The sequence below is a fragment of the Molossus molossus genome, unplaced genomic scaffold (genome assembly GCF_014108415.1).
Source record: "Molossus molossus isolate mMolMol1 unplaced genomic scaffold, mMolMol1.p scaffold_m16_p_21, whole genome shotgun sequence".
Classification (NCBI taxonomy): Eukaryota; Metazoa; Chordata; class Mammalia; order Chiroptera; family Molossidae; genus Molossus; species Molossus molossus.
Genome location: NW_023425357.1, coordinates 7,018,193 through 7,045,690, shown reverse-complemented (window position 1 = coordinate 7,045,690; position 27,498 = coordinate 7,018,193). Strand labels below are relative to the sequence as shown.

General features: G+C 46.9%; 2 protein-coding genes across 3 annotated transcripts; one reads left to right on the top strand and one right to left on the bottom strand.

Annotated features, from left to right (window-relative positions):
- Positions 1-287: 287 nt before the first annotated feature.
- On the bottom strand, positions 288-12,831 carry SLC6A16 (solute carrier family 6 member 16). Its single transcript, XM_036275002.1, has 11 exons — positions 12,803-12,831; positions 12,325-12,630; positions 11,739-11,896; positions 11,423-11,549; positions 11,045-11,220; positions 10,691-10,801; positions 10,291-10,532; positions 2,152-2,338; positions 1,621-1,822; positions 1,325-1,481; positions 288-555 (listed from the first exon to the last, which is right to left on the bottom strand). Exons 2-11 carry the CDS (start codon positions 12,617-12,619, stop codon positions 288-290), a joined length of 1,923 nt encoding a protein of 640 aa, XP_036130895.1. The 5' UTR covers positions 12,620-12,630; positions 12,803-12,831.
- A 9,201-nt stretch (positions 12,832-22,032) lies between these two features.
- CD37 (CD37 molecule) lies at positions 22,033-27,426 on the top strand. 2 transcript variants are annotated; one of them, XM_036274802.1, is made up of 9 exons: positions 22,033-22,576; positions 22,797-22,871; positions 22,962-23,034; positions 23,841-23,965; positions 24,075-24,149; positions 24,686-24,790; positions 25,493-25,729; positions 26,057-26,140; positions 26,329-26,700. In XM_036274802.1, exons 1-9 carry the CDS (start codon positions 22,514-22,516, stop codon positions 26,698-26,700), a joined length of 1,209 nt encoding a protein of 402 aa, XP_036130695.1. In that variant the 5' UTR covers positions 22,033-22,513. The 2 variants fall into 2 exon arrangements, with proteins under 2 accessions (XP_036130695.1, XP_036130696.1); XM_036274803.1 differs by lacking the exon at positions 26,329-26,700 and adding an exon at positions 27,064-27,426 and having other exon boundaries at positions 22,038-22,576.
- Positions 27,427-27,498: the final 72 nt, after the last annotated feature.

Below are 27,498 nucleotides of genomic sequence, written 5' to 3'. Positions count from 1 at the left end.
TTTAATGGGCTTTAGAGGAATAATTAGGGGCAGGGATTTGGAGGATGTGAGAGGCCTATTCAAGCTCACGGGTTTGAAGGGAATGCCATGGACGAGGCAGTATAAAAAGCATGTGGGTATAGGGAGCATGACAGCGAGGGAAACGGCACCCAGCATGAGAAGGTACCCTGTTGAGTATCGTCGAATCACCTCTTTTGACTGTGGAGAGATGGGAAAGAGATTCAGAACACCGAAGATCCCAGAAGAGGAAAGATGTGGGAGGGGAACCAGGGCAAAGGACTGAGTCTTCAGGGAGCAGAGAATGAGATGATAGGGTCTTTAGGCCAAAAGTGGGTTGAAAGATCTGGCCCCAACTCCCTAGAAAGGTCTGGGGTCTGGAAATGGAGACTCACACTGCTTGAGTCCCAGGCTGTATAGGTGACGTCCTTCAGAAACAGAAGAATCAGAGTGGTAATAGACAGGAATAGCAACACAACTGGACACAGATAGCACCACAGCCAGTGAAAGATGGGGTGGATGGGGCGGTCCCATAGAGTTGCGAAGTCTGTAAGAAACCTGGGAGAAGGGGCCATGAGACTGTGGGAAGCCCAGTCACCCCTTACCTTTCCTTGGAGGGCAAGGCCAGCCTGATCTTAGTCAGCATCTTTCAAATATTCTACTTCACTTCTCAACCCCTGCCTCAGCTCAAGCCTCATCCTCTCCCAACCCAAGGAAAAATTTCAAGCATTCCTCTACTGCTCAAAACTTTTTCACGGGTACTCAGTGCCTTCAGGATAAAGGCAAAGTCCCTTTCATTCATTCCATAAACATGAGAGTGCTTATGATATGCCAGGGACTCTTCTAGGTGTTGGGTATAAATAGTGAACAACACAGGCCACCTAAAAGTTAACACTTGACCCTCAAGGAATTTTTCTTGGTTTCTTCTAGTTCATGTATCCAGCCTCCTTTATGTATCTTCTCAAACTTAATATACAAGTGGGGTTCTTTGACCTAGACTACTCTTCTCTATCTATCTATTCATCTGTCCGGACTCTGCTCAATCATCCTCCCCTCTAAGACTTTCCAGATGCCCCTAGAGTGCCGCCAGCCCCTCTCCTCTAGACTTACCACCTTGTACTGCAATTGTCCGCTTATATATGTCTTCCTCTTTGGATTCTGCTCTTTCAGAGCACCAGAAAATGCTGCCCCGAGCCTTCTGCCCTTGAATTAAACCACTTGGATATCCATATACCAGCCTGGTAAAAAGCTGGGCTCAGGAGTCCCCTGTGTGTGACTTGGATTCTCCCACTCTCCCATCCCAGTAACGACTAACCCAAGTGATCACCTCCTGGCCCCACAGGCCCAGCCCACAGCTATGGTTTCAAACATGACGATGATTACGGGGAAGACAATCCAGTAGTCACTCAGCAGTCTTATTTGGTAGAGGCCTTGAGGTCGAATGAAGTAGAAGCTGCACAGGAACATGAGCACAAAGACAACCACTGGAGGAAACAAAGAACTTTGATCAAGGTCAGAGGTCTGGCTGGGTGAAAGGGCTAAGCAGAGGTCATAATCAGGGCTGAATTACAGTCTCAGTGAAACCAGGGTCATTGGTGGGAGTAGGGCCATAGGTCACAGTACCTGTAAGCAGCTTTTCATGTTTCCTGAAAGAAGAAAAGCTGTCCTGGAGTGAAGTAATGATGTTCTGCAGGAACGTCATCACGACACACAGCCCCGTATTCAGAAACATCAGGAAGAAGAGGATGGACCAGAAGACAGACCCAGGAGTAAATGACATGGCTTCAATGAAGGCCAGGAATATAAAATTTGGGCCCTCTGTAACCTGTGAAAGGGAGAAAAGGCAGGAGTTAAAATGTCCTTGAACTTAACAACAACAATACAGATAAAAATACATTCTACTTTCCTTGGAAAACTCCCTAAATCAGGGTCACTGAGAAAATCAGATCTCCAACCTGACCCTCTGACATGGAAAACCAGTCCACCTAGCATTATCCATGGAAGGGCATTCTGCAAGCTACAGTTCTTTGCATTACCAGGGCTTCAGGTTATTCTGATGTTTCTGGGATTTTTTTCAGGTGCTAATAAAATGAGATTTCTGTTTTACGGAAGGCATTGAGGAACTCTTGGCTCAGCTCACCTATTTTTACTGACCTTCATAAACTGCTTCTCTAAGTTGCACTCATTAATCTGGCTGACAACCATACTCTTGATGGGCTGGGGAAGTTTGTTGAGCCAGGAGGTGAAGGTGAAGACCAGGTTACCTTCCGTGAATAGAGGGGGTTGAGCCTCAGGAGGCAGTTTCCCCAGGTCTACCAGCCTCGAAAGTATTTCAGCATTCCTGGGGATAAAGAGTTGAATCACACAGAACCATTTGGCTCCTTAGGAGACTGCCTCCTTTTCCCTTATCTTCCAGATAAGAAAAGACATCACTAGCCTAGCATTACTGATCTGGATAAGGTAGAGCCTGGGATGAAACTGAGAAGGCACCCACCTTCAGGGTCATGAATTTGTGTGAACCTGGAGAATTTATTACCATGGGGGACTCCGGGAGACATCTTTCCTATAATCTTCTTGGAGACTCTGGGTCCCTGCTCTAGGGATGAAGTCTCTTATTCACCCACTACCTCTGCCCTTCCTCCTATCTTAGACTAATAGGTAAAAGTCAACCTTCTAAGAATATCAGGGAGAATCATTTACTTAGATGATGGTGTGCAGAATTCTCCCATGGAGTTGAACCAGAGAGAGTAATTGCTTCTTGGACTTTTTGATCTGAGCTCTGCTGACAAGTTCCCTTATCTTCCCCCCTGACCCTTTGTACATTTCATGCTGTGGTCAGACTTAACTACTTATAGTTTTAGGGCCTGCCATGGCCTCTCATGCCCAAGACTAACCCACACCTGCCACCACCATTCTTCACTTGGCTAATTCCTACCAATCCTTAAAAATTCAACTCATTGGCCCTGGCCGGTTTGGCTCAGCGGTTAGAGCGTCAGCCTGTGGTCCTGAGAGACCCGGGTTCGGTTCCCGCTAAGGGCATGTACCTCGGTTGAAGTTTGTCCCCGGCTCTGGCAGCCACTCGATGTGTTTCTTTCACATCGATGTTTCTCTCGCTCTCTCTGTTCCTCTCTCTCCTTCCCACTCTACATGAACAAAAAATGGAAAAATGTCCTCTGGTGAGGATTAAAAAAAATAAAATTCAACTCATTGCTCCAGAATTACTGCAATGGAAGGCTTGTCAGCAAAATTCAAGCTGCAGGAAAAGTATAATTTGATCACATTTTAGAAAAGAAAATACTGTGCGTTCTTCTGGTAACAGGTAAGTTAAATATCTGGACCAACCTTCTCATTGAAAACAATTTAAAAGTCTGGTAGACAATTTTTAATCTTCTTAAAAGAATTAAAATGTTGACTTCCGGTCAAGATGGCGGCATAGGTAAATGCGGTATCGCCTCCTCCCACAACCATATCAAAATTACAACGAAACTACAACCCAACCATCATTCAGAACTGCCTGAAATCGAACTGAATGGAAGTCCAACAACTACAAAATTAAAGCAGCCATCACACACATCGAGACTGGTAGGAAGGGCGAAGGCACGGACAGGCTGGTCCCACCCCCACGTGTGGTGGATAAAAATCAGGAGGACACCTTGGCTGGGAAGGTCCTCCCTGAGGAGTGAGGAGTCCCAGTCCCACACCAGGCTCCCCACTCAGGGTTCCAGTGCCAGGAAGAGAAGTCCCCATAACTTCTTGCTGTACAAACCAGAAGGAACTGAGGCAGAGGGAGGCTGCAGCTGTGGAAGCCCCAGGCAGCTCCTCTTAAAGGGCCCACACAAGGACTCACTCAGACTTGCTCCCTCTGAGCTCAGAGGGGAGGCAGCTTGAGGGGCACCAGAGAACAGGGAAGAACTGAGCTGTTTGGCCTTGGGACAAGGGCTGGAGAGGCAGCTTTCTCCTGGACAGACATGCTGGTGGAGGCCATTGTTCCTTTGGTGAGCCCTTCTCCCACAGGGCAGGCAGAGAGCCGCCATATCTGGGACTGCATCAACCTGGCTCACACTGTTGGCCCCGCCCTGGCGATTTCCTGAGGCCCTTCCCCACTCAACTTTCAGGCCCACCCAAGCTGTTTCCAAAGACTTTACCATAGGATTGGCCTGTCTTGGATCCTGCTTCAGTTTTCTAAAATCTCTCAAAACAAGCAGCATCTGGTCTTAGCGAGCCCCATATCTCTCGTTAAGTGGCCCCTGACCCGGCACTAGAAACAGCCAGCCTTGGTTCACAACTTGGCTTTTCCAGGACACCTCCAAGCCCAGCACAAGAACAGCCATCTGCAGATCACTTTGTAGCTTATGCCAGGTGGACCTGGATAGAGCACAGGCAAGTGGCTAACCTTGCCCCAGAGCCAGGACACCCAATGGACAGCTTCAGACCACATCGAAACATCACCACCCAACCACCTCCACAAGTGACACACTCAATGAGTGGACTCAGTGGATACCAGAGCCCTGCTGAAGTAACTCTTGCTCTGTGTGGTGGGCCGCACACAGCTGATCCTCAAGGTAGTCAGAGGTCAGTGGCTAGTGGGCACAGCCAGTCCTTATAACTGATCAGCCTGAGTAAATCCCTCCCATTGATGTGCCAACAGCAATCAAGACTCAAATACAACAGAAGGGTGTACAGTCCACGCTAGGGGTGTACCTCGAGGGCCCAGCTGGGGTGATCAGGGAGACTGTGCCACCGGATCCTACAGGACACCTACAATAGTAGGCCACCCTACGAAGCCTAGGAGGCATAGAAACTCTTCCTAATACATAGAAACAATCACATGGAAGCATCCAAAATGAGGAGACAAAGAAACATGTCCCAAATGAAAGAAAATAACAAAACTCCAAGGAAAGAACTAAAAAAAATGGAGATAAGCAATCTAACAGATGCAGAGTTCAAAACACAGGTTATAAGGTTGCTCAGGGAACTTGGTGAGACATTCAAGGGACTTAGTGAGACCTTCAAGGAACTTAAGGAGACCTCTAAGGAACTTCGTGAGAACATCAACAACATAAAAAAGGGCCAGTCAGAAATAAAGGATGCACTAACTGAAATAAAGAATAATTTACAGGGAATCAATAGTACAGTAGGTAAAGCCAAGAAGCAAACCATCAATTTGGAACATAAGGAAGCAGAAAACACCCAACCAGGACAGCAAAAAGAAAAAAGAATAAAAAAATTAAAAAAAAAGAGGATAGTGTAAGGAGCCTATGGGACAACTAAAGCGTGCCAACATTTGCATCATAGGGGTGCCTGAAGGAGAAGAGAGAAAGCAAGAAATTGAAAAACTATTTGAAACAATAATGACAGAAAACTTCCCTAACTTGGTGAAGGAAATCTACAGATCTAGGAAGTAGAGAATCCCACACAACATGAACCCAAAGAGGTCCACACCAAGACATATCATCATCAAAATGCCAAAGGTTAAATACAAAGAGAGAATCTTAAAAGCAGCAAGAGAAAAGCAGTTCATTACCTACAAAGGAACTCCCATAAGACTGTCAGCTGATTTCTCAAAAGAAACTTTGCAGGTCAGAAAGAAGTAACAAGAGATATTCAAGGTGATGAAAAGCAATGACCTACAACCAAGATTACTCTATCCTGTAAAGCTATCATTTAGACAATGGACATATCAAGAGTTTCCCAGACAAGAAAAAGCTAAAGGAATTCATCACCACCAAACCAGTATTAAATGTTGAAGGGTCTTCTTGAAGGTGAAGAAAAACAAAAATATGAACAATAAAATGGCAATTAATACATATCAACAATTGAATCTACAAACAAAATGAGCAAGCTGAACAGAAACAGACTCATAGATACAGAGAACTTTTTGTTGCTTGCCAGATGGGTGGGGGCTAGGGGAATGGGTGAAAAAGATGAAGAAATTAAGAAGTACAAATTGGTTGTTAGACTGATGAACCTCAAAGGGAAGAGGGGAGGGAGGGTGGGATAAGATAAACCAAAGAACTTCTATGCATATATGCATAAACAATGGACACCAACAATAGTGTAGGGAAGGCAGAAGGGGGGGCGGGATTGGGAAGGAGGGGATCAATGGGAAAAAAGGGAGAAACATCTGTAATACATTCAACAATAAAGATGAGTTTAAAAAAGTAATTAAATAAATAAATAGAAAAAAAGAATAAAGATGTTCACAATAAGAGATTATTAGACAAAAATCAAAGTACAGGCAGAAGCAGTGGGGAAAGGGGACGTCCAAAGCAACTTTGCCCAGAAGATATATGTCAGAGACAACAAACTGAGGTCTCCAGTTTCATGACCACTGAGAAATAAAAAGAGCACGGGGGTCAGAGAGAAAGCACCAGAGCCTGCCCAAAGTAAGGATTGGGACTAGAAGTTCTTCCCCTAAATCTTGCACTTCAAAGGGCTAGACCTTCAATATTAAAATGAACTAGGAGCTTGCACCCAACCCTTCCACACAACAGGAATGCAAGGGAAGTTGCTTTCAAAATAAGCATACCAAAAGGAAATTTTAAAAGTTTCTGACATATTATAACCACAAGCCAGCCCTAGCTTTGATATGCAGGCCAGATATTGGACTCTGGTTGTCTGAAAAGCTCAAGCCAAGAACTGAGTTTCTTCCCCTGCCTTCTTTCTTCCTTCACTCCTTTTTAAGTTTCAAATATCCTCTTTCTATTGTCTCTGTGCATCAGGGAGAAACAAAAGTCCTATCTGCATGAATATACTTTCATCTTGGGCATTAAAGAATTCCTACAAATAATTGTCAAATAATAGAACATAGAGACAACCAATCACACAAAAAGAAGACACCAGGAGCAACAACCATCAAAAATAGCACAATAAAAATAGACCTAAAGTTACTTCCAAATGTTAGAGTTATCGAAGATTATAATACAACTAAATTTACTATGCTTAAATAACAGAAGACAAGATTGAAAATATTTGCAGGGAATAAGAAGCCATAATATGACCTCGAAGATTTAACAAAACTAAACAGACCTCTTAAAATAAAAAATAAGCCCTGGCTGGTTTGGCTCAGTGGTTAGAGCGTTGGCCTGTGGTTCCAGGAGACCCGGATTCGGTTCCCGCTAAGGGCATGTACCTCGGTTGCAGTTTGTCCCCGGCCCTGGTTGGGTTGTACGGGTGGTAACCACTCGATGTGTCCCTTTCATGTCAATGTTTCTCTCTCTCTTTCTCTTCCTCTCTCTCCCTCCCACTCTATGTGAACAAAAATAAAAATGGAAAAATGTCCTCGGGTGAGGATAAAAAATAATAATAAATAAAATAATCAAAATTTAAAATTCAGTGTGGATAATTCTCCTTCCAGCCGCAATGAAGTAACAGGGGTACAACTTCTCCTCCCGCTGTAAACAACTAGAAAACTGGGCACCACATGCAAAATAATCTGTAAAAAGACACATACCTTATCCTCTTCACAAAAATTAACTCTAAGTAGATCACAGATCTAAATGCAAAATGAAAAATTATAAAACTCCTAGAATAACATAGGAAAAAGTCTAGATAACCCTAAATATGGGGATGATCATTTTTAGATACACCAGAGGTACAATCCATGAAAGAAACAACTGATAAGCTAGACTGCATTAAAACTAAAAAAAACTACCTGGCCAATGTAGCTCAGTACCTCGACCCATGCACCAAGAGGTGACCGGTTCAATTCCTGGTCAGGGCACATGACCAGATTGTGGGCCCAAATCCCAATGGGTGGCATGCAGGAGGTGGCCAATCGTTCTCTCTCATTGATGTTTCTATTTTTATCTCCCTCTCTCTTCCTCTCTCTCTAAAATAAATAAAGAAAAGATATTTTTTTAAAAACTGCTCTGTGAAAGATTTTATCAAGGGAATGAGAAGACAAGTCACAGAATGAGAGAAAATATTTGCAAAATAAGATATGTACATACATAGTACATGAGGACCATGTATAAGAATGTTTAGCCCTGGCCAGTTTCGTTCAGCGGTTAGAGCGTCAGCCTGTGGTCCAGAGCGAACCGGGTTCGGTTCCCACTACGGGCACGTACCTTGGTTGCAGTTTGTCCCCAGACCTGGTTGGATCATGTGGGAGGCAGCCATTCGATGTGTCCCTTTCACATGGATGATTCTTTCTCTCTCTCTCTCTCTCTCTCTCTCCTTCCCTCCCTCCCTCCCACTCTATCTGAACAAAAAATGGAGAAATGTCCTCGGGTGAGGATTAAAAAAAAAAAAGAATGTTTAGCCCTGGCCGGTTTGGCTCAGCGGTTAGAGCATCAACCTGAGGATCAGAGAGTCCTGGGTTTGGTTCCTGCTAAGGGCACGTACCTCGGTTGTAGTTTGTCCCCGGACCCGGTTGAGGTTGTGTGGGTGGCAACCACTCTATGTGTCTCTCTCTCTCTTCCTTCCTCTTTCCCTCCCACTCTCTCTAAAGATAAATGCAAAAATATCCTTGGATGAGGATAAGAAAAGAATGTTTAGAGCAGCACGGTCTTAACAGCCCCAAACTGGAAACACTCCAAATGTTCATCAATAGTAGAATGGATAAATAAATTGTGATATATTCATATGCTGGAACATCATACAGCATTAAAAGGCACAGATTAGACCTACACATAACAATATGGATAAATCTTGCAAACGTATATTGAATGAAAGTAAAATACAAAAGAATACAAAGAGAATGCATATATAAATGAATAAATTATGTAAATAGACACACAAAACTATATTGCTTAGATATGCATACAAGATAATAAAACATAAAGAAAAAAGAACTAATTATCATAAAGTCAGGACAGTGGTACATCTGGGAAGGAGGAAAGCAGTTATAGAGATATGTGGAGAGCTTCTAGGGTCATTCCAGTTCTTAACATGCTGGTGTTTATTTTACAGTTTTTTGGGGGGTTTTGGTTGTTATTGTTGCTGTTAATCCTCACCCGAGTATATTTTTTCCATTGATTTTTAGAGAGAATAGAAGGGAAGGAGAGAAACATAGATGTAAGAGAGACACATCGATTGGTTGCCTCCCGAACCTGCCCCAACCGGGGCTGGGGATCAAATGTGCAACTTAGGTACAAGCCCTTGATGGGGAATTGAATCTGCAACCCATTGGTGTGGGGGCTGATGCTCTAACCACTTAGCAACACTGGCCAGGGCTATTTTATAGTTCTTTACACTGCACATAATGCCTTATGCATGTTTCTATATGTATATAATACCATATAATAACATGTTTTTTAAAACACTATAAAATAACATTACACTCCCACAGGACTGGCAGAAAAATTTTTAAGTTTGAGCAAGTTTACTCCAGTATTGTGTGGGAAGTAGAATGCATGGAGTTCTCACACATCATAAACCACTTTGAAAATCAGAAGAGACAGTAAGATTAAAGGTGTGTATACCTTACCCAGCAATTCCATTCCTTAGTATATACCCTACAGAAATCTTGCGCGTGTGTATATGTATATGCCCAGGCTTCTTCTAGAAGATAATGGTGGTTATTTGCATAGGTTAGGATTACTAGGAACATATTCAGCTTAGGTTTACCTCCTCTAGAAGTCCTTCTCTGACTAGCCCAGACAGTTAATGGCTCTGTCCTCTGTCCTCCCCATCACGCCTGCTACTGGTTATCATGAGTTTATGACTATCTGATTAAGTATCTAAACCCTCTCCCTTTCTCCCTTCATAACTGAAAACACAATGAAGGCAACGACTGTGGTCTGATTCACCTGTCCAAGTTTCTGTAGCACACAAAGAGTACTTTTGAAATGCCTGAGGGATGTTTTGATTAATGCCTACAGAATAAAACAGGGCTGAGAAGATAATAAAGGCTCTAATTCTGAGAGTCCTGTTGGGGCTTAAGTATGACAGATTGACTGAAATCCCTAAATTCAGGAAATGACAGTAAAGAATGATGGCATTAGGAAGTAGAAGGGTATTCAGAAGGGTGTGGTCTTAGAAGCTGTCTGGGACTAGAATGTCTGCCACTTTTAGCATATCTCTGTGGCGGTACTCTGAGGTGAGCAGTTGGTAATCTCTGTTTGAAGACTTCTAGGGCTAGGAAGGGGTTCTGAGAAGGATAATATGTGACTGGGATTCTACTGTCTCTGTTTTTCATTCTAGGAGAAAGCAGAGGCTTGCAAGGGCACCTGAGGTTGCAATTGCACTTGGGACGTGTGAATATGGGTCTTTGCAGCACCTGTACAGTTAGGTTCCCTGGGTTTTGTAGTTCCCTGAGGCTGAGACTCTCAACTAAGGGGCTGGCCTTACTTCACATTGCAGTTGTACGTGATGACTGTGGACCAGAAGCCCAGGACACAGAAGATAAAGGTTGTGGTAATCATCATGAGGCCTAGGTTGACCAGAGCCACAAGAAAGGCATCTCTGAGACAGTTGTTGGACAGCTCTATGTGTGAGGCTAGAGAGACAATGGGGCCATAGCCGAGACCCAAGGCCAACAAGACTAGGATCCCTGCATGGCACCACACTTTCACGTTGTACATAGCCGATATCTAAAAGAAAGAAGACAAGAATAAGAAGAGATGTCAAAGAAGAGGAAAACCTTAACAAAATAAAGGATACTGAGGGAGATAATGGGGAAAGGACACCTATAAGTAGACAATAGGTGTTCTCTAAAATCTGATAGGGGAGTAAAGAATATATGTCTTACCTTCACAAGTGCCAAATATTGAAGGCCAAATTTTACCCCATCCAGCAGTACACTCCGGATGACGAAACATATCATGATGATATAGGACGTTGGTACCAAGATACACAGTACCTGAATTGAGAGTGGGGCATATCAGCAATCATGTACCAATAGGGGAGGGGGGTCAAACAACAGTTCGCGTGGATAAAAAATTCTGAGCCAGAAATGAGGAGTTAGAGGACAGCTTTCAGCGGGGTTCAGGGCCTAGTGGGAGTGAAAGGCCAGAGGGAGTAAGAAATCAGATCAATGAGAAATAATGTTAGATGAGGGCTAAAGTATCTGAGACTGTTAAGGAATCCAAAAATGGTGGCTCACCTTCCCAATGGACTTGAGCCCATTAATCATGAAAGCACCAACAATACACCAAGACACAAAAAGAGGCAGGAACGAACTGAAGACTGGTGGCCCACCATCCTCAATTTTGTCTGTGGCCTTCAAGGTCATCCGGTACCAGAAGTACATGGAGGGCGTTGTCCGTGCACATTCAGGATCTGGGGGTATCTGGCTTTGGACTCGCTTGCTAGACAGAGTGACCCTTCCCCTCTTCATTAGCCCTTTCCCCACATCCCTTTCCTCTCATTTCTTCTTCTTCTACTACCTGCCTCTTCTTTATCCCTCCTTGTTTCTTTCTCCTCTTCCAAATTCCCTTCCACCTTTCTGTTCCCCTTTCTCCTTCTCTTATTTCCTCCTCACCAAAGTCACTGGAGTTCTTCAGTAGAGGACAATGCTCCCATGGAACGGAAAACTGGAAGGACTGGCTCAAGTAGGAAAGAGTCCAGGCGTTGACCACATTCAAGTATATGGCAGTGATGAGGCACACCTGTGGGGCCAGGAAGGCGGTGGCTGGGGAGGAAAGATGGGGATAGGAAAAAGGAGGGGATGTGACAGAGGATTGGGGAACTAAAGGGACTTGACCCATGGAAGTGAAATCAGAGGACCCATTCCAGAAAAAAGGTTAGAATGGGGGTGGGGTATAAAGGGCAGGCCTGGGCAACCCAGGGCTTCTCACCATGAAGTTGGTATACCCCACACCACCAACCCAGGGGCAAATGATCTTCCATGCACCAATGCTGCCCTGACGCATCCTCTGACCAACTGCCATCTCCAGGAAGAGGAGAGGAATCCCGATCAAGAACGTCAAGAAGATGTAGATGATGAAAAAACTCCCTGTGCAGGGGATTTAAGGATGTACTCTGAGAACCATCTGGCTTTTCAGTGCTTGGACTTCTTTGGGAGTCCGGAAAAACACATTCCCCACCAGTGATCTCCCTCAGGGCCACAGGCATCGAGACTCAACTATTTCCACATCCCTTACAGTCCCAGATGTCCAGCCTCTTGGCCCCAGTTCCTGAAGACCCAGATACAGTTTCCACCCTCAACCCTGATACAGGATTCTAGCACCACTGTCCTCATGTTAATATACTCTGTACCTCTATCCCCTCACAATCCTTGGTGTTCGGGCACCTGGTTCCTATCCTGCTCAGAGTACCAGGTCTCTAGCCTCTACAGATCTCAGAGACCTTGGAGTTTGAGGCCTGGATAGGCCTGTTTTGCTAGCCTCTTGTGCACCCATGATTCTCGGTCCCCAGACTTACAACCTCCATGGTGAAGCCACATGTGGGCAAATCGCCACTGATTGACTGCTCTCATGGAATAGCCCAAATGGGCCAGGATGTACTCAAATTTGTTGGACCAGAGTGGACGGGAGTAGACGACCTCATGCTCTTCTTTCTCTGGCACATCCATCTTCTTAAGTGAGGGTTTCTGTTTCAGGACTGGGGCAGTTTCCTCCATCTCAAATATAGAGGTTTGCTTGGATTGGCTGTCATTTATCTGAGCCTCACAAGTCTGAGTTCCCCAGTCCTGAGCCTTCTTAGTTTGGCCCTCCATAGCCGGAGTCTCTGAAAAACAGGGCACAAGAGACCAGGTCGCTGTGTCCTTGTTTTCCCAAGCTTGGCTTTCTGAGAAACTCTCTAAAAGGGTTGAAGCAGTAGATGAGACTTTTGCCTGTGAAGATTCTGAAGATGAGACCTCTGTCTTTCTTCCAGGCAGACTCTCTGGAGAAGCTCCCACCTTTTCAGGATAGGGTCTGCCTTCCTGAGTAGACCTTAAGGACACCAAAAACTAGATTTTAGATTTTAGAGTCAAGGAATAAAATAATCCTCAACACCTCCTTCAAGCAAATCTTTTATTTCTGTCCCTACCACCACTGACATGCAAAACATAAACTATACTCTTATGTAAGTTTTACTTCTTAGAAGTGCTTTGGTACAAGAGATAAGAGTAGAGATAAGCAAGCTAATAATAGTCAGGAATCCCATTCAAAAATTGAGGTGTACTCCCTACAGAGGGAGGTACCATTTTAGTGGGCTTCTGAATCAAAGAAACCAATTTAATACTAAATCAGCCTTGTAACCTTAGGAAAGTTGCTTTCCCTCCCTGAGCTTTCTCATCTGTAAAACACCCTGGTCTCTGCTCAAATATCACCTCACTAGAGATGCCTTCCCTGCCAATCTATCTAAAATAACAGCCTACCTATCCAGCACTCTCTCCATCCTGCCCACTTTTATTTTTCTTCATAGCATTTCTCACCTCCTGATGTAATTAATTATTGGCTGTTAGTCTAGTTATTGTCTATATCCCCCTCCTCCCCAATTGCTCTATCCCCAGCAAGAGGATGGTGCTGTACCTCATATTTGGAGTCACTCTCCTCTCTGCTCTCTGTATTTCCACCACTCTGACCTTTTGTTGGCTCCTCAAATACTCTATTAGAGAATGGGCAGGGAGCGTGCTGAAAAATAAAATGAAATAAAAACCAGGATGTGATACATTCGCTGATTAATTGTAACAAATATTTAAGGAAGAAGTTATACAACTTCTGTACAATCTCCTTCAGAGGATAGAAACAGAGGGAATGATTCCTAACTCATTCAATGAGACCAGCATTACCCCAAAACCAAAAAACATTACAGAAAACTACTGACCAATATCTTTCATTAATAAAGTTAGAAAAATCCTCAATAAAATACTAGCAAACCTGCGCTGGCCGGTTTGGTTCAGTGGTTAGAGCGTCAGCCTGCAGACCAAAGAGTTGCAGGTTCCATTTGGTCAAGGGCACGTACCTCGGTTGTGGTTCAGTCCCTGGCCCTGGTCAAGATCCTGCAGGAGGCAACCAGTCGATATGTCCCTCTCACTTTGATGTTTCTCTCTCTCTCCCTTTCTCCCTCTATCTCCCTCCCACTCTATCTGCAGATAAATGGAAAAATATCCTCAAGTGAGGATTTTAAAAAAACATAAACAAATAAATAAAATAAAAGCAGGAACAAAGCAAGGATGTCCTCTCTCACTGACTCCTTTCAACATCATACTACAGTCCTAGCTAATGCAGTAAGACGAAATAAAAGGCACACACATTGGGAAAGAAGAAATGCAACTGACTTTGTTCACAGATGACATGATTGTCTATGGAGAAATCCAAAAGAATAGACAAAAATGTCCTGGAACTAATAAGCTATTATAGCATGGTTGCAGGATACAAGGTTAATATACAAAAGTCAATCACTTTCCTATATAACAACAATGAACAAGTAGAATTTGAAACTAAAAACATAATTCCATTTACATTAGCACCTTTCAAAGTGAAATTCTTAGATATAAATCTAACAAAATATGTTCAAAATCGATATGTAGAAAATTGATTAATTAAATCAAAGAACTAAATAGAGAGATGTTTCATGTTCATGAATAGGATAAATAGCAGAACTTAGTGTTACTAAGATGTCAGCTTTTCCCAACTTGATCTATAGAGTCAATGCCATCCCTGTAAAGAGAATGAGAAGACAAGCCACTGACAGAAAATATTCTCAAAAGACACATCTGATAAATGTTATCCAAAAAATATAAAAAACTCTTAAAACTCAGCAATAAAAAAAAAAAAAAAAAAAAAACTGATTTAAAAGTAGGCCAAAGACCTTGCCCTGGCTGGTTTGGCTCAGCGGTTGGAGCGTTGGCCTGCGGACCAGAGAGTCCCGGGTTCAGTTCCCGCTAGGCCCTAGCAGCTAGGGGCACATACCAAAAAAAAAAAAGTAGGCCAAAGACCTTAACAGACACCTCACCAAAGAAGATATGCAGATGGCAAATAAGCATAGGAAAAGATGTTCCACATCATATCTCATCAGGGAAATGCAAACTCAAACAACAATGAGATAGCACTATACCCATCTATAAGAATGACCAATATCCAGAATAGTAATAGCACCAAATGCTGGTGAGGATGTGGAGCTCTCATTCATTGCTGGTGGAAACGTAAAATAGTACAGCCACATGAAAAGACAGTTTGGCAGTTTCTTATAAAACTTAGCATACTCTTCTCCAGCTGGTGTGGCTCAGTGGTTGAGAGTCTACCCATGCACCAAGAGGTCGCCAGTTCAATTCCTGGTCAGGACACATGCCCAGATTGTGGGCCCAATCCCCATTGGGGGTCATGCAGGTGGCGGCCAATCCATGTTCTCTCTCATCGATGTTTCTATCTTTTTCCCTTTCGCTTCCTCTCTCTCTAAAATCAATAAAGGGGGGAAAAAAAACTTGCACTAAAAAACAACAACTTAGCATACGCTTAACATAAGATCCAGCAATTGTGCTCCTTGGTATTTATCCTAGAGAGTTGAAAACTTATGTCCATACAAAATCCTGAACATGAATGTTTATAGCAGCTTTATTCAGTTGCCAAAACTTGGAAACAACCAAGATGGCCTTCAGTAGGCAAATAGAAGCTGTGGTTACATCCAGACAATAGAATATTATTCAGCGTTGCAAACACATGGAGGAGCCTAAAATGTATATTATTAAGTAAAAGAAGCAACCTATAAAAGCTACATACTGTATGTTCCTAACTATAGGGCAGTCTGGAAAAGGCAAAACTATGGAGACAGTAAAAAGATCAGTAATTACCAGGATTTGGGGGGTGGGGGAGGATGAAAAGCTGGAGCACAGAATATTTTGAGGGCAGTGAAAACACTCAGTACAATGCTATAATGGTGGCTATATGTCATTATACATTTGTTTAGGGTTCACTCCTATAGAATGTACAACACCAAGAGTGAACCCTAAACAATTACTGACTTTGAGTGATTACAATGTGCCAGTATAGGTTCATCAGTTGTAACAAATATACCATGCAGGTAGAGAACATTGAGAATGAGGGAGGGTATGCATATGTGGGGACAGGAGGTATATCAGAACTATCTGTACTTTCTTCTCAATTTTGCTGTGACCCTAATACTGCTCTTAAAAAATAAATTATTAAATACGAAAATAAAAAATACTGGCAAGTTCCCTGCCACTCCTACCATTCACCATAAAAACAAAAGGAATTGTCTTCTAGGAAACATAGTTATATGAACACCAATGTCCAAACTTATCCACAACCTCCCCACACCCAAGAAAAAAACAAGTATGATTTAAAAATATTAAAAATATAGAGATAGCCCTGGCCGGTTTGGCTCAGCGGTTAGAGCGTCGGCCTGAGGTCTGGAGAGACCCGGGTTCGGTTCCTGCTAAGGGCACTACCTTGGTTGCAGTTTGTCCCCAGCCCTGGTGGGGTTGTATGGGTGGCGACCACTCGATGTGTCCTTCTCTCTCTCTTCCTCCCACTCTATCTGAACAAAATATCGAAAAATGCCCTCAGGCAAGGATAAATAAATAAATAAATAAAAAATATAGAGATATTTGCAGCATTTCTGGAAAAAAGTTTCCATCTTCATGTTAAAAACAAAGAAAATTCGGCCCTGGCCAGTGTGGCTCAGTTGGTTGGAGCATTATTCCTTACACCAAAATGTGGTACGTTTGATTCCCAGTCAGGGCACATGCCCAGGTTTCGGGTTCAATCCCCATTTGAGGTGTGTGCAGGAGTCAACTGATCGATGTTTCTTTTTCATCTCTCTCTCTCTCTCTCTCTCTCTCTGATCAATTTAAAAATATTTAAAAACACAGCCTTGGCTGGTTGGGCTCAGCGATTAGAGCATTGGCCTGCGGACCAGAAAGTCCCAGGTTCAGTTCCCGCTAAGGGCACATACCTTGGTTGTAGTTTGTCCCCAGCCCCAGTTGGGGTTGTGTGGGTGGCAGCCAGTCAATGTGTCTCTCTCACATCTATGTTTCTCTCTCTCTTCCTCCTTCTCTCCTTCCTGCTCTATCTGAAGATAAATGCAAAAAAAAAAAAAAAAATTAAAAACACAAAACTCTGCTACATACACAATAGATAGGACCAAATTGTAGTCACTGAGGGGTTAAGTCACATCTATCCTCCCTGATAAAGTGGTTCAGTGTTTCAGGGAGTAAGTTAGAATTTTCCAGGCAGCTTATTGGAGAGATAAAAAGAGCCCTGGCCGGTTTGGCTCAGCGGTTAGAGTGTCGGCCTGTGGTCCAGAGAGACCCAGGTTCGGTTCCCGCTAAGGGCAAATACCTCGGTTGCAGTTTGTCCCCGGCCCTTGTTGGGTCGTGTGGGTGGCAACCACTCAACGTGTCTCTTTCACGTCGATGCTTCTCTCTCTCTCTCCCTCCTACTCTATCTGAATAAAATATGGAAAAATGTCCTCGGGAGAGGATAAAACATATTAATTAATTAATTAAATGCGTAGGAATAATTTTTTTTTTTTATCCTCACCCGAGGACATTTTTCCATTCTTTGTTCAGGTAGAGTGGGAGGGAGAGAGAGGAACAGAGAGAGAGAGAAACATCAACGTGAAAGGAACACATCGAGTGGCTGCCACCCGCACGACTGACCAGAGCCGGGGACAAACTGCAACCGAGGTACGCGCCCTTAGTGGGGATCGAACCCGGGTCTCTCAGGACCGCAGGTCGACGCTTTAACCGCTGAACCAAACCGGCCAGGGCAGGAATAATTTTTTTAAAAAGAAAGAAAGCAAAAAACAGCTACAGTGATGGAGTTGATTAAGTCGTGCATGCTAGCTCAATCATCAACTGGCCCATTTGCTTTGTTGAGAGAGTCATCCCACTGGAAAAATGCTTATTCTTTCAGATAGAGAAAAGAAAAAAATGGAACCATTGATTAATGGAGCCCCTTGATGAAGAAATCTCTGGAATCGTGGAAGTATGTGGAGTAACAGCTAAAACAACTATCATGTGTGCATCTTATGTCCAGTCTAAAAAAGAAAACCAGCCATCTTTTGATCTTGGATTTCACAATGAAACTGTGAAAATTACCCATGAGTTCCCTCAGCTTTTTTTCCTTTAGGAGTTATGCAATATGATTTATCTTGATGAATTTTTTATGATTGGAAATGTCATAATTTTTGATGTTATAATTTTAGTTAAGGCTATTAAAGACGGTCCCTGATTTTTTTAGGGAGATATTACTGTGGTTTCTAAACCCTCATTAATTAAGTATAAGTGATACAAGACTAATGGCGTCCCCAGGTACTCTGCAGAAACAAACGAAAGTCCTCCTCGGACTAAGTAAGACACCTACATTCTAAGGCCTTAAATTCTCCCTACACATAATTTGTCAGGAACAAGGAGAAGCATGGCACGCAGCAAAATAAGGCACCACTAGTGAGAACTGACAGAAACAACAGGTGGCAGAATCAAATTAGCAAAAACATCAAATATTGGAATCATTAGAGAAAGTCAATAAAATAACTGGTTTCCATTTTTAAAGAAATAAATGAAAAAATTAAAAATATCTGCAGAGCCTGGCTGGTGTGGCTCAGTGGTTGAGTGTCGATCCATGCATCCAGAGGTCGCTGGTTCGATTCCTGGTCAGGGCACAGGTCCAGTTTGTGGGCTCATTCCCAAGTAGGGGACATGCAAGAGGCAGCCAGTGGATGTTCTCTCTCATCAATGGTTCTCTCTCTCCCTCTCTCTAAAATCAATAAAGAAAAAGAAAAATATCTGCAGAAAACAGCACTCTATAAAAAGTGATTAAACAGGTTCAAAAAATAAAACTAGAGCCCTGGCCAGTGTTGAGCAGTGGTTAGAGCGTCAGCCTATGCACCACAGGGGTGTGGGTTTGATTCCCAGTCAAGGGCACACCTACCAGGGTTACACTCCCAGCTTGGTGCGGGAGACAACCAACTGATGTGAGAGGGACACATCGATGTTTCTTTCTCACTTCCCCTTCCACTCTAAGAATCAATGGAAAAAAATATCGAGTGAGGATTAACAAATATATATATGCCTTTCTTGAACACATTCAAAAAGTATATTCCTTAAAACAAGTTTTGGGGGTTGTTTTGTTTTTTTGGTAATCTAACCCTTCAGGGACAGAACTGGTTTTGACAAACTGAGATTCTGCAAACTGGCCATTTGTGACACCTATAAAGCCCCGTGGTTTCCTGGCAGACCCTTCTTGTCTGGACAGGTCCTGGTGATGGTCCAACGTGCCAGACCCAACATCGTCTTTCCCAGCAATTGCTCCTCTGGGCTCAAGCCTTCTGGGAAGTGCTCGGGTCTCCCAGAAATGTCTGTTTACCTCCTTCCTTGGAACTATAACCTCCAAAGAGAAAAAGGAGCTGCTATCCAGATTCCTCAAGGCCCAGGAAGTAACTTGTATGTCCTTAACAGTCCTGTGGTGGGGTTGGACCTGATGTGTCCTGTCTGGGAACTTGAACCAACGCGTTTCACCAGTGAGTTTGGTTTCCCCAGTGGGCAGGGCCTGACTGCCAAGGCCCGTGAAGGCCTTGGAATTGGCTCAAAGTCAGACTCGATGAGCAAAAGGGCTAAAGCCAGCTTCATGGGTCCTAGGGGAGAAAAAAGGAGGGACCTCTGAGGCCTCTCTGAATCCTCAGTTCCACAGACGCCGGGGTGGCCAGGAGACTCCCATCCGTGGACTGTTCCCCTGAGGGATGACGCCCAGCTTCCTATACCCCAGATATATGAACGTTTGTTTCGAGGCTCCCTAGGGCCAAATCATCCTCACCCTAGCCTCCAGACATGGCCTCTTCAGTCTGGTCAGTTAGGCGAAAACGAGGGTGAAGAAGCTTCAATCAAGAAATCTAGCGACCATCTCAGGCCCCTTCAGGCCTCGCGAGCGCCGGACGCTCCTCGCTCCACCACAGCAGCCGCCTTTCTCGCACTTCCTCTGCGCACGCGCCGCCCTTCACGCACGCATGCGCAGCGCTCCACGCACGTGACTTCCACGTGACCTGGCAGCCGGTTCTGCCCTCTGCCCTTTCCAACACCTTTCCTCCCTCCCTCCCTCGCTCCATGCACGCACACGCATGCGCTTAGGATTTTGTCTTTTCGCGCTTTGAACCGTTAGCACCCCCACTTCATCCCCCACCCCCACCCACTCCCACCCCTCGCGCGCACACACACAAAGTGCCGGATTATTCAGCCACCAAAAAGAGGGAAATTCTACCATTTCCGACAACATGAAGGAAAGTGGAGGGCATTATGCTAGGTGAAATTAGCCAGACAGAAAAAAAAAAAAAATGTCATTTATATGTGAAATCTAAAAATAATAATAATAATAGCCCTGGCCGGTTTGGCTCAGCGGTTAGAGCCTCGGCCTGCGGTCCAGAGAGACCCTGGTTCGGTTCCCGCTAAGGGCATGTACCTCGGTTGCAGTTTGTTCCCGACCCTGGTTGGGTCGTGCGGGTGGCAGCCACTCGATGTGTCCCTTTCACATCGATGTTTCTATCTCTCTCTTCCTTTCTCTCCCTCCTGCTCTATCTGAACAAAAAATGAAAATATATCCTCGGGTGAGGATAAAAAATAACAATAATACTACTAATAATTTAGCCCTGGCCGGTTTGGCTCTATGCTTAGAGCCTGGGCGGTGGGTGGACCAAAAAGTTGGCCAAAGAGTTGGGGGCTCCATCCCCGTCAAGGGCAGTATCTCTACCTCAGTTGAGGTTCCCTCCAGCTCTGGTCAGGGTCCTGCGGAGGCAACCAATCCATGTGTCTCTCTCACATCGGTGTTTCTCTCTCTCTCTCTCTCTCTCTCTCTCTCTCTCTCTCTCTCTTTCTCTCTCTCTCTTTCTCTCTCTCTCTCTCTCCCTCCCACTCTATCTGAACAAAATATCGAGGAATGTCCTCAGGTGAGGATAAAAAAAAAAAAATCAGAATACTATTGTCCAGCCCATGTGGTTCAGTGAATTGAGTGTCAGTCCCATGGACTGAGAGGTCCTGGTTGGATTCCTGGTCAGGGCACACGCTGGCGTTGGGGGCTTCATCTCCAATAGGGGGCGTGCAGGAGGCAGCCAATGGGTGTTTCTCTCACTTCGAAATTTCTCTCTCTCTCTCAAAAAATCAATTAAAATTTTTTTAAAAAATGAAAAGAGGCAATAATGTATTTTTTAAAATAAGAATACTATTAATATGAATTGATTTTTTTTATGACAATAAGAAAATAAATAGCATTTTGAGCCTTAAAAAAGGGATGGCAACCCTGGCAGGTTTGGCTCAGCATTTAGAGCGTCGGCATGCGGTCCAGAGAGACCCAGGTTCGGTTCCCGCTAAGGGCACATACCTTGGTTGCAGTTTGTCCCCGGCCACAGTTGAGGTTGTGCGGGAGGCAGCCACTTGATGTGTTCCTTTCACGTTGATGTTTCTCTCTCTGTCTCTCTCTTCCTCTCTTTCCCTCCCACTCTGTCTGAGCAAAAATGGAAAAATGGCCCTGGCCAGTTTGGCTCAGCGGTTAGAGCGTCGGCCTGTGGTCCAGAGAGGCCTGGGTTCGGTTCCCGCTAAGGACACGTACCTCGGTTGCAGTTTGTCCCCGGCCCTGGTTGGTCGTGCGGGAGGCAGCCACTCGATGTGTCTTTCACGTCGATGTTTCTCTCTCTCTCTTCCTCTTCCTCCCACTCTGAACAAAAAATGGAGAAATGTCCTCGGGTGAGGATAAAAAAAATAAAATAAAAAATGGAAAAATGTCCTCAGGTGAGGATAAAAAAAGGGGGGGGGGCGTGGATAGCAGATGAGATCTTTCAGAAGGGCATTGTATGTCTAAGGGGCTGGTTTACTAGGGCTGGGGTGGATGTCAGGATGGTAGTAACATCCCTCACCTAGGTTGGAAATCCGTGAGGATTTTGGACTTGACAAGAGCGGGGAGCCTATGGGATATCAAGGGAAACTTTAGAAGCTGCTAGGCATTCAGCTCAGGCCTAGAGACGATCAGGTACTGCAAACCTGGATCTAACTGCCAAGGTCCCAGGCTCAATCCTGGCTCCTCTGGGGCCTCCCCCTCTAGGGCCCCCACTGCAGAGGCAGGAAGTACTGCCTGAGGCTCAGCTTCCGCTCTGGGTGTTTGGCACTGCCCAGCCACCCGTCTCACTCCCAGGGACCTTCCCACTTGGGGCCTGCAGCGCTTTCACTTCCCCCAGGTGCCCAGCCTCTGCCCCAGCACAGAAGAGCACCTGGTCCACACTTGTGGCCAAAAACAGGATGCAGACTCTGAGGGGCAATGACAGAAAGCGGTGGGGGTGAGAAAGGAGGACAAGCATTCAGAGACAAAGGGCCAGAAACCCAGAAAGGGAGAGGATAGAGACTCTGAGGTTGGGGAAGACAGAAATCCAGAGAGGGGAACAGAGACTCAGAGAGGAGATAGAGACTCAGAGAGAAGGGAACAGAAACCAGAGAGGGAAGGACAAGAGACTCAGGGCTGGGAAGTGGGGACAGAGATGGATGCAGAGATGGCAGAGCTTAGCAGGCAATGAGGTCAGAGTGTCTGTGAGGTCGGCTGCTGGCCAGGACCAGCCTGGGGTCCTGGTGCCCAGAGTAAGTGGGTACTGGTAGATCAGGAGTCCCTGTGAGTCCCCAGCCTGAGCCATGGAGACCTGGGAGGAACTGCCCAGCATGCACTTGGTGTCCATAAATTCCAAGAACCCTCAGGTACTGGGGTATGTGTGTCCCAGTGGGGTGGTTGAGGGAGACAGGGACAGAGACAGAATAAAACCACCTTGTGTGTAGAGGGAGGAGGTGAGGCTCCACCCCTGGCACTTCCTCTTTCTCTGTGTTCTTCCTTTCTCTGTCTCTCAGCCTCTTCCTCTCATTCAAGACTTCTTTCTGTCTCCCCACTGCCAACGCCTTTTCTGATCACTCACCCCTCCAGTCGAAGATGTCGGCCCAGGACAGCTGCCTCAGCTTCACCAAGTACCTCCTCTTCGTTTTCAACCTCTTCTTTTTCGTAAGTTGTCTGTCTACCCAGCCCAAGCCGCAGCCACCCCACTTTGTATCCCTACTTGTTCACCACCGTCTTCTCGTCTCCTCTCCCCAGGTCCTAGGCAGCCTAATTTTCTGCTTCGGTATCTGGATACTTGTGGATAAGACCAGCTTCGTGTCATTTGTGGGTGAGGGGGCCAGGGCAGTCGGGGAGGACCTTCCTGGAGCAGGCATGGGCCCAGCCTCCCAGCAAGTAGCCTCCTGGGGTCTCCCTTGTTCCAGGGAGCCCCACAGTGCCCAACTCCCTAGGCAGGTCCCAGGCTCTGCTGCAAAGCTCGCACTGCCTCTCCAAGCTTCAGTGTCTTCCTCTGACAAATGAGTTGTGCATACCACTAATAATGATAGCTGTTTTTCAGGCACTTCCTGTATGTCAGATCTTGTGCAAATGCCCATCAGGTCCTCCAATAAACCTCTCCTGAGGTTCAGAGAAGAGAAGTCACATACTGGATGTCACACGGCAAGGAAGTAGAAGTGCAGATATAACACTAATAACAATAGTAGAAAAATATTAATGGGGTAATAGTCAAACTCCTAATGGCTCATATTTAATAAGTTAAGGACTGTGTTGAGGAGTGGGTTGAACACATGCCTCCCAGGTGTCCCTCCAAACCACCCCAGGAAATAGATATCATCCCCTAGACCTCCAGAGGTTAAATTGACTGGTCAAAGACAAGTGATGGGGCTGAAAACTACTGGGAGTGAGAAGGAGCTAAAGGAGGAAAGAGACTGAGAGCTGAAGAGAGGAAAAGGGACAGAGACTCAGAGAGAGGAGAGAATCCCAGAGGAGGACAGATTCAGGGTGGGGCAGTTTGGAGACCCAGAGAAAGGGGTGCCAGGAGCCCGGGATACTGCTCCCTCTTGCTTGGGTGGGGAATGGGGCTGCCCGGAGCTGTGTACCATAAGACCCAATGTCACTGCTTCTTGCCTCTCCCAGGCTTGTCCTTCCTGCCTCTGCAGATCTGGTCCAAGGCCCTGGCCATCTCAGGAATCCTCACCATGGGTCTTGCCCTCTTGGGCTGTGTGGGGGCCCTGAAGGAGCTCCGCTGCCTACTGGGCCTGGTGAGTGCCCCTCCCCTTCTCCATCCCTAGGACCATTCCCTTCTCCCTCAAATAGAACCCCTGCATTATGGAGAGGGGCTCAGCCTGACTTCTCCACTCTGCCCCCCAGTATTTTGGGATACTGCTGCTCCTGTTTGTCACGCAGATCACCCTGGGGATCCTCATCTCGACTCAGCATATCCGGGTGAGCTTGCTGCCCCCACCCCTTCCGCAGCTAGTGGGTGGACTTGGCGGGGGTGGGGGGGTGGAAAAAACGGAAACAAAGGCAGATAGGGACTGCTATGGACAAAGAGAAATAACAGAGAGAGGCAGAAGAGGGAAACAGAGCCATAAAGACAGAACAAATACAAAGACTGACAGACACAGAGAGGCAGAGACAGGGAGAGGCAGAGAAAGACCGACAAGGACGGAGGAAGACAGAGCCAAAGGGAAACAAACAGAAAAAAAGAGACAGAGAGAAAACACGTGGAGAAACAGAAGCTCCGAGGAAGAGATGGGAAATGGTGGGAAATGGCGAGAGAAACGGAAAGACGGACGGTAGAAACGGGCAGAGTGTGAGGAACGGAGACGTAGACAGCCCTTCAGTGAGGAACCGATGCCAGCATAAAGATGCTCAGGGACCCCGTGGGCTGAGACAGCCGGGAGTGGCTGGCGTTGGTCGGCGCGGATGGGATGGGGAGGCAGGTGGAAGTCCATCCAGCCTCACTCTCGGCCTCTCAGCTGGAGCGGAAGGTGAAGGACATCGTGCAGGAGACGATCCAAAACTACCGCACCGACCCGGAGAAGAGCGCGGCCGAGGAGAGCTGGGAGTACGTTCAGTTCCAGGTGCGTTAGGCTCCCGCCCGCCGGGATGGGTAGCCCTCCCTCTCCAACTACAGGGCCATTCTGTGGCTCCGCCCTCCACCCGGAGAAGACTCTGCCCTGCAGTAGCCCGAAACCGAACTCCGTAAACCTGTTGTAACCTTCATACCCACTCCACCTCCTGCCACGCCCGACGCGGCCCCACCCCCAGATGATAACATAACTGGCTCCATTATGGCCCGGTTCCCCAGCTCCCATTCAGACCCTAGAGAGGCTCCGCCCTGTGTCTCGAGAAGACTCCGCCCTTAGCCCCAAGGCCCTAGCGTGACCCCACTCCCTGCGGGCACCTCGTGACTCTGGGTCCCACGGGACCCGGCCCCTGTGAAACCCCATTTCCTTGTCACTCACGTGGCCCCGCCCTCCCATCCACCTGCTCCCTGAGGCTGAATTGCACTGCCCAACCCATCTTCCGTCCACAGCGTGATTTTGCAGCTTCTTCCCTTGCCCCAGGTCTCTCCGTGATTCGTCTCTCCCAAACCCATGTTCCCTAGTGTGCCCTGGCCCTGGCCGTGTCGTGACCCCAACCAGCCTACCGTCCCCCACCCTGCACCCGCTACTCGGCCCTCTGCTCCCAACGTGACCATATACCATCACCCGGTCCCCTGACACCCCAGATCGTCTTGCATCCCTCCAGTCCCGGTCCCTCTGACCCTGTCCCTCTCCCAGCTGCGCTGTTGCGGCTGGAACTCTCCTCAGGACTGGTTCCGTGTCCCCAGCTTGAGCAGCAACATGTCGGAGGCGTACCGCGTGCCCTGCTCCTGCTATAACTCATCGGCGACCAACGACTCCGCGATCTTGGATATGATCTCCCTCTCCCAATTCAGCCGGGCCGGACCACTGGCGCGGCCCGGATACAGCACAGACCTTTGCGTGGTCCCTGCAAACAGCTACACCTATCGCGAGGTGGGAAGGGGAGCGGCCTACGGAAGGGGTAGGACTGCTGGCAGGGGACGGTCTCCAGGAGTCGAGACCACAGCATAGGGACGGGGTCTGCAAGTACGGTGGGGCTACGAGAAAGAACTATACAACCAGAGGGGCGGAGCCCCTAGAAGGGGCGGGCTCTTCGGAAAGGCGGGACCTAAAGAAAAGGGGAGGGTCTGGAATACTGATAGTAGGGAAAGGTAGGCTTGTTCGGGCGAAATAACTAGGAAAACCTGGTAACCGGGGAAGCGGGGCGTGAGAGCGAATCCCAGAGAAAGCCCCACCTTTAACCTCTCTCTACATTCCCAGGGCTGCGAGAGGAGCCTCCAGAAGTGGTTGCACAACAACCTCATCTCCATAGTGGGCATTTGTCTGGGTGTCGGCCTACTCGAGGTAATCTGGCCCCACCCTCACTCGCGATTGGCTTTACAATCCGCAAATAGCCCCGCCCCAAATTGCGCGTTCTGCCTCTCTGGGAAAGGCGCGTGAGTGATCAGAGCATCAGCCAATCCAGGCTTTTCTGCCGCTGCACTTGGGACGCCACCTAGCCTGGCCGCAATATCCCTCCCCTTTCCCGGCAGGTGAGTGTAGCGGTGATGAGCCTGCTACTGTCACGCAGAGCGCTCCGCCGGGAACGGCAGCCGCAGGTGCCAGGCGCCGACGGTTCGTGCCCCGGGCCCAGCCTGAGCGCTGATGGCGGCAGCGGGCGAGGTGGTGTGCTGAGCAACAGTGGGCGTAGCGGCAGTCTGTGGGGTAGCTGGGGCAAGGCGAATGCTTGCCCCAGCTGGGGGTACAAGGCCTCTCAGGGCAAGCTGCCCATGACCCTGGGGACCTGGCCGCTTTGGGATCCAGACAAGCAACAGCCTGAGACCGGGAGCGCGGGCGCAGAGGTGGAGGTCCAGGTGGAATTACAGGCGGAGGCAGAGGGGGAGAGAGATGAGCCTCCGGAATAAAGGACCCTGGGCTTGCTCCGGATCTCATTACTTTCCAGACCCTAGGCCCGCGTTAGACACTGCGGGGTTTCTCCTACCCCTCCCTATTCCCACCTTTTTGAGGGTCCGCATCTTTGGTGGCCTACCCCATGACCACCTGCCCTTTACCCTTGACTCCACCATTCTCCACTTATCTTCTCCCAAACTCCTGTCCTGGTCGTTCACAACCAGGCCCAGTTCTCCCTCTAGCCCTGTCCCACCCAATTCCTGATGCCCTCCGCATGGTCCCACCGCATGACTTTCCTCCCTTAGAACCCCTACCACCCTACCTCCCCCTCCTCGCCACCCCCTCGACCTCTCTGATAGCGTCTCCTTTCTCTATAGCTCAGCTTCATGGCGCTCTCCATATTCCTGTGCAGAAACCTGGACCAAGTCTACGACAGGCTCGCCCGGTACAGATAGGCCCCGCCCTCCCCAAAGTCCTGCCTGATCCCTTCAAGGGCCCTGGACACTTCCCTGCCACCTGTAAATATTTGTTTAATCCCCAGTTCTCCCCAGCCACTAAAGCCTCTGCCTCCTCATTCCCCCGGGGACCCAGGTGTCTGCCTGCCCCACTGCTGACACCTCTCTCATGGGACTTGGGGCTTCCCACCACCAGCTTCCTGTCCCCAAAGACACCTCATTTCCTTGACTCATATGTCAACCTACCACCTCCCACAAGATTATTTTTCACCCAAACCCCAAATAAATCCCCTGCGTTTTGGTAAAATAGCTTTATCCTCTGTCAAAACACAAACCAACACAATTTTGGGGTGGGAA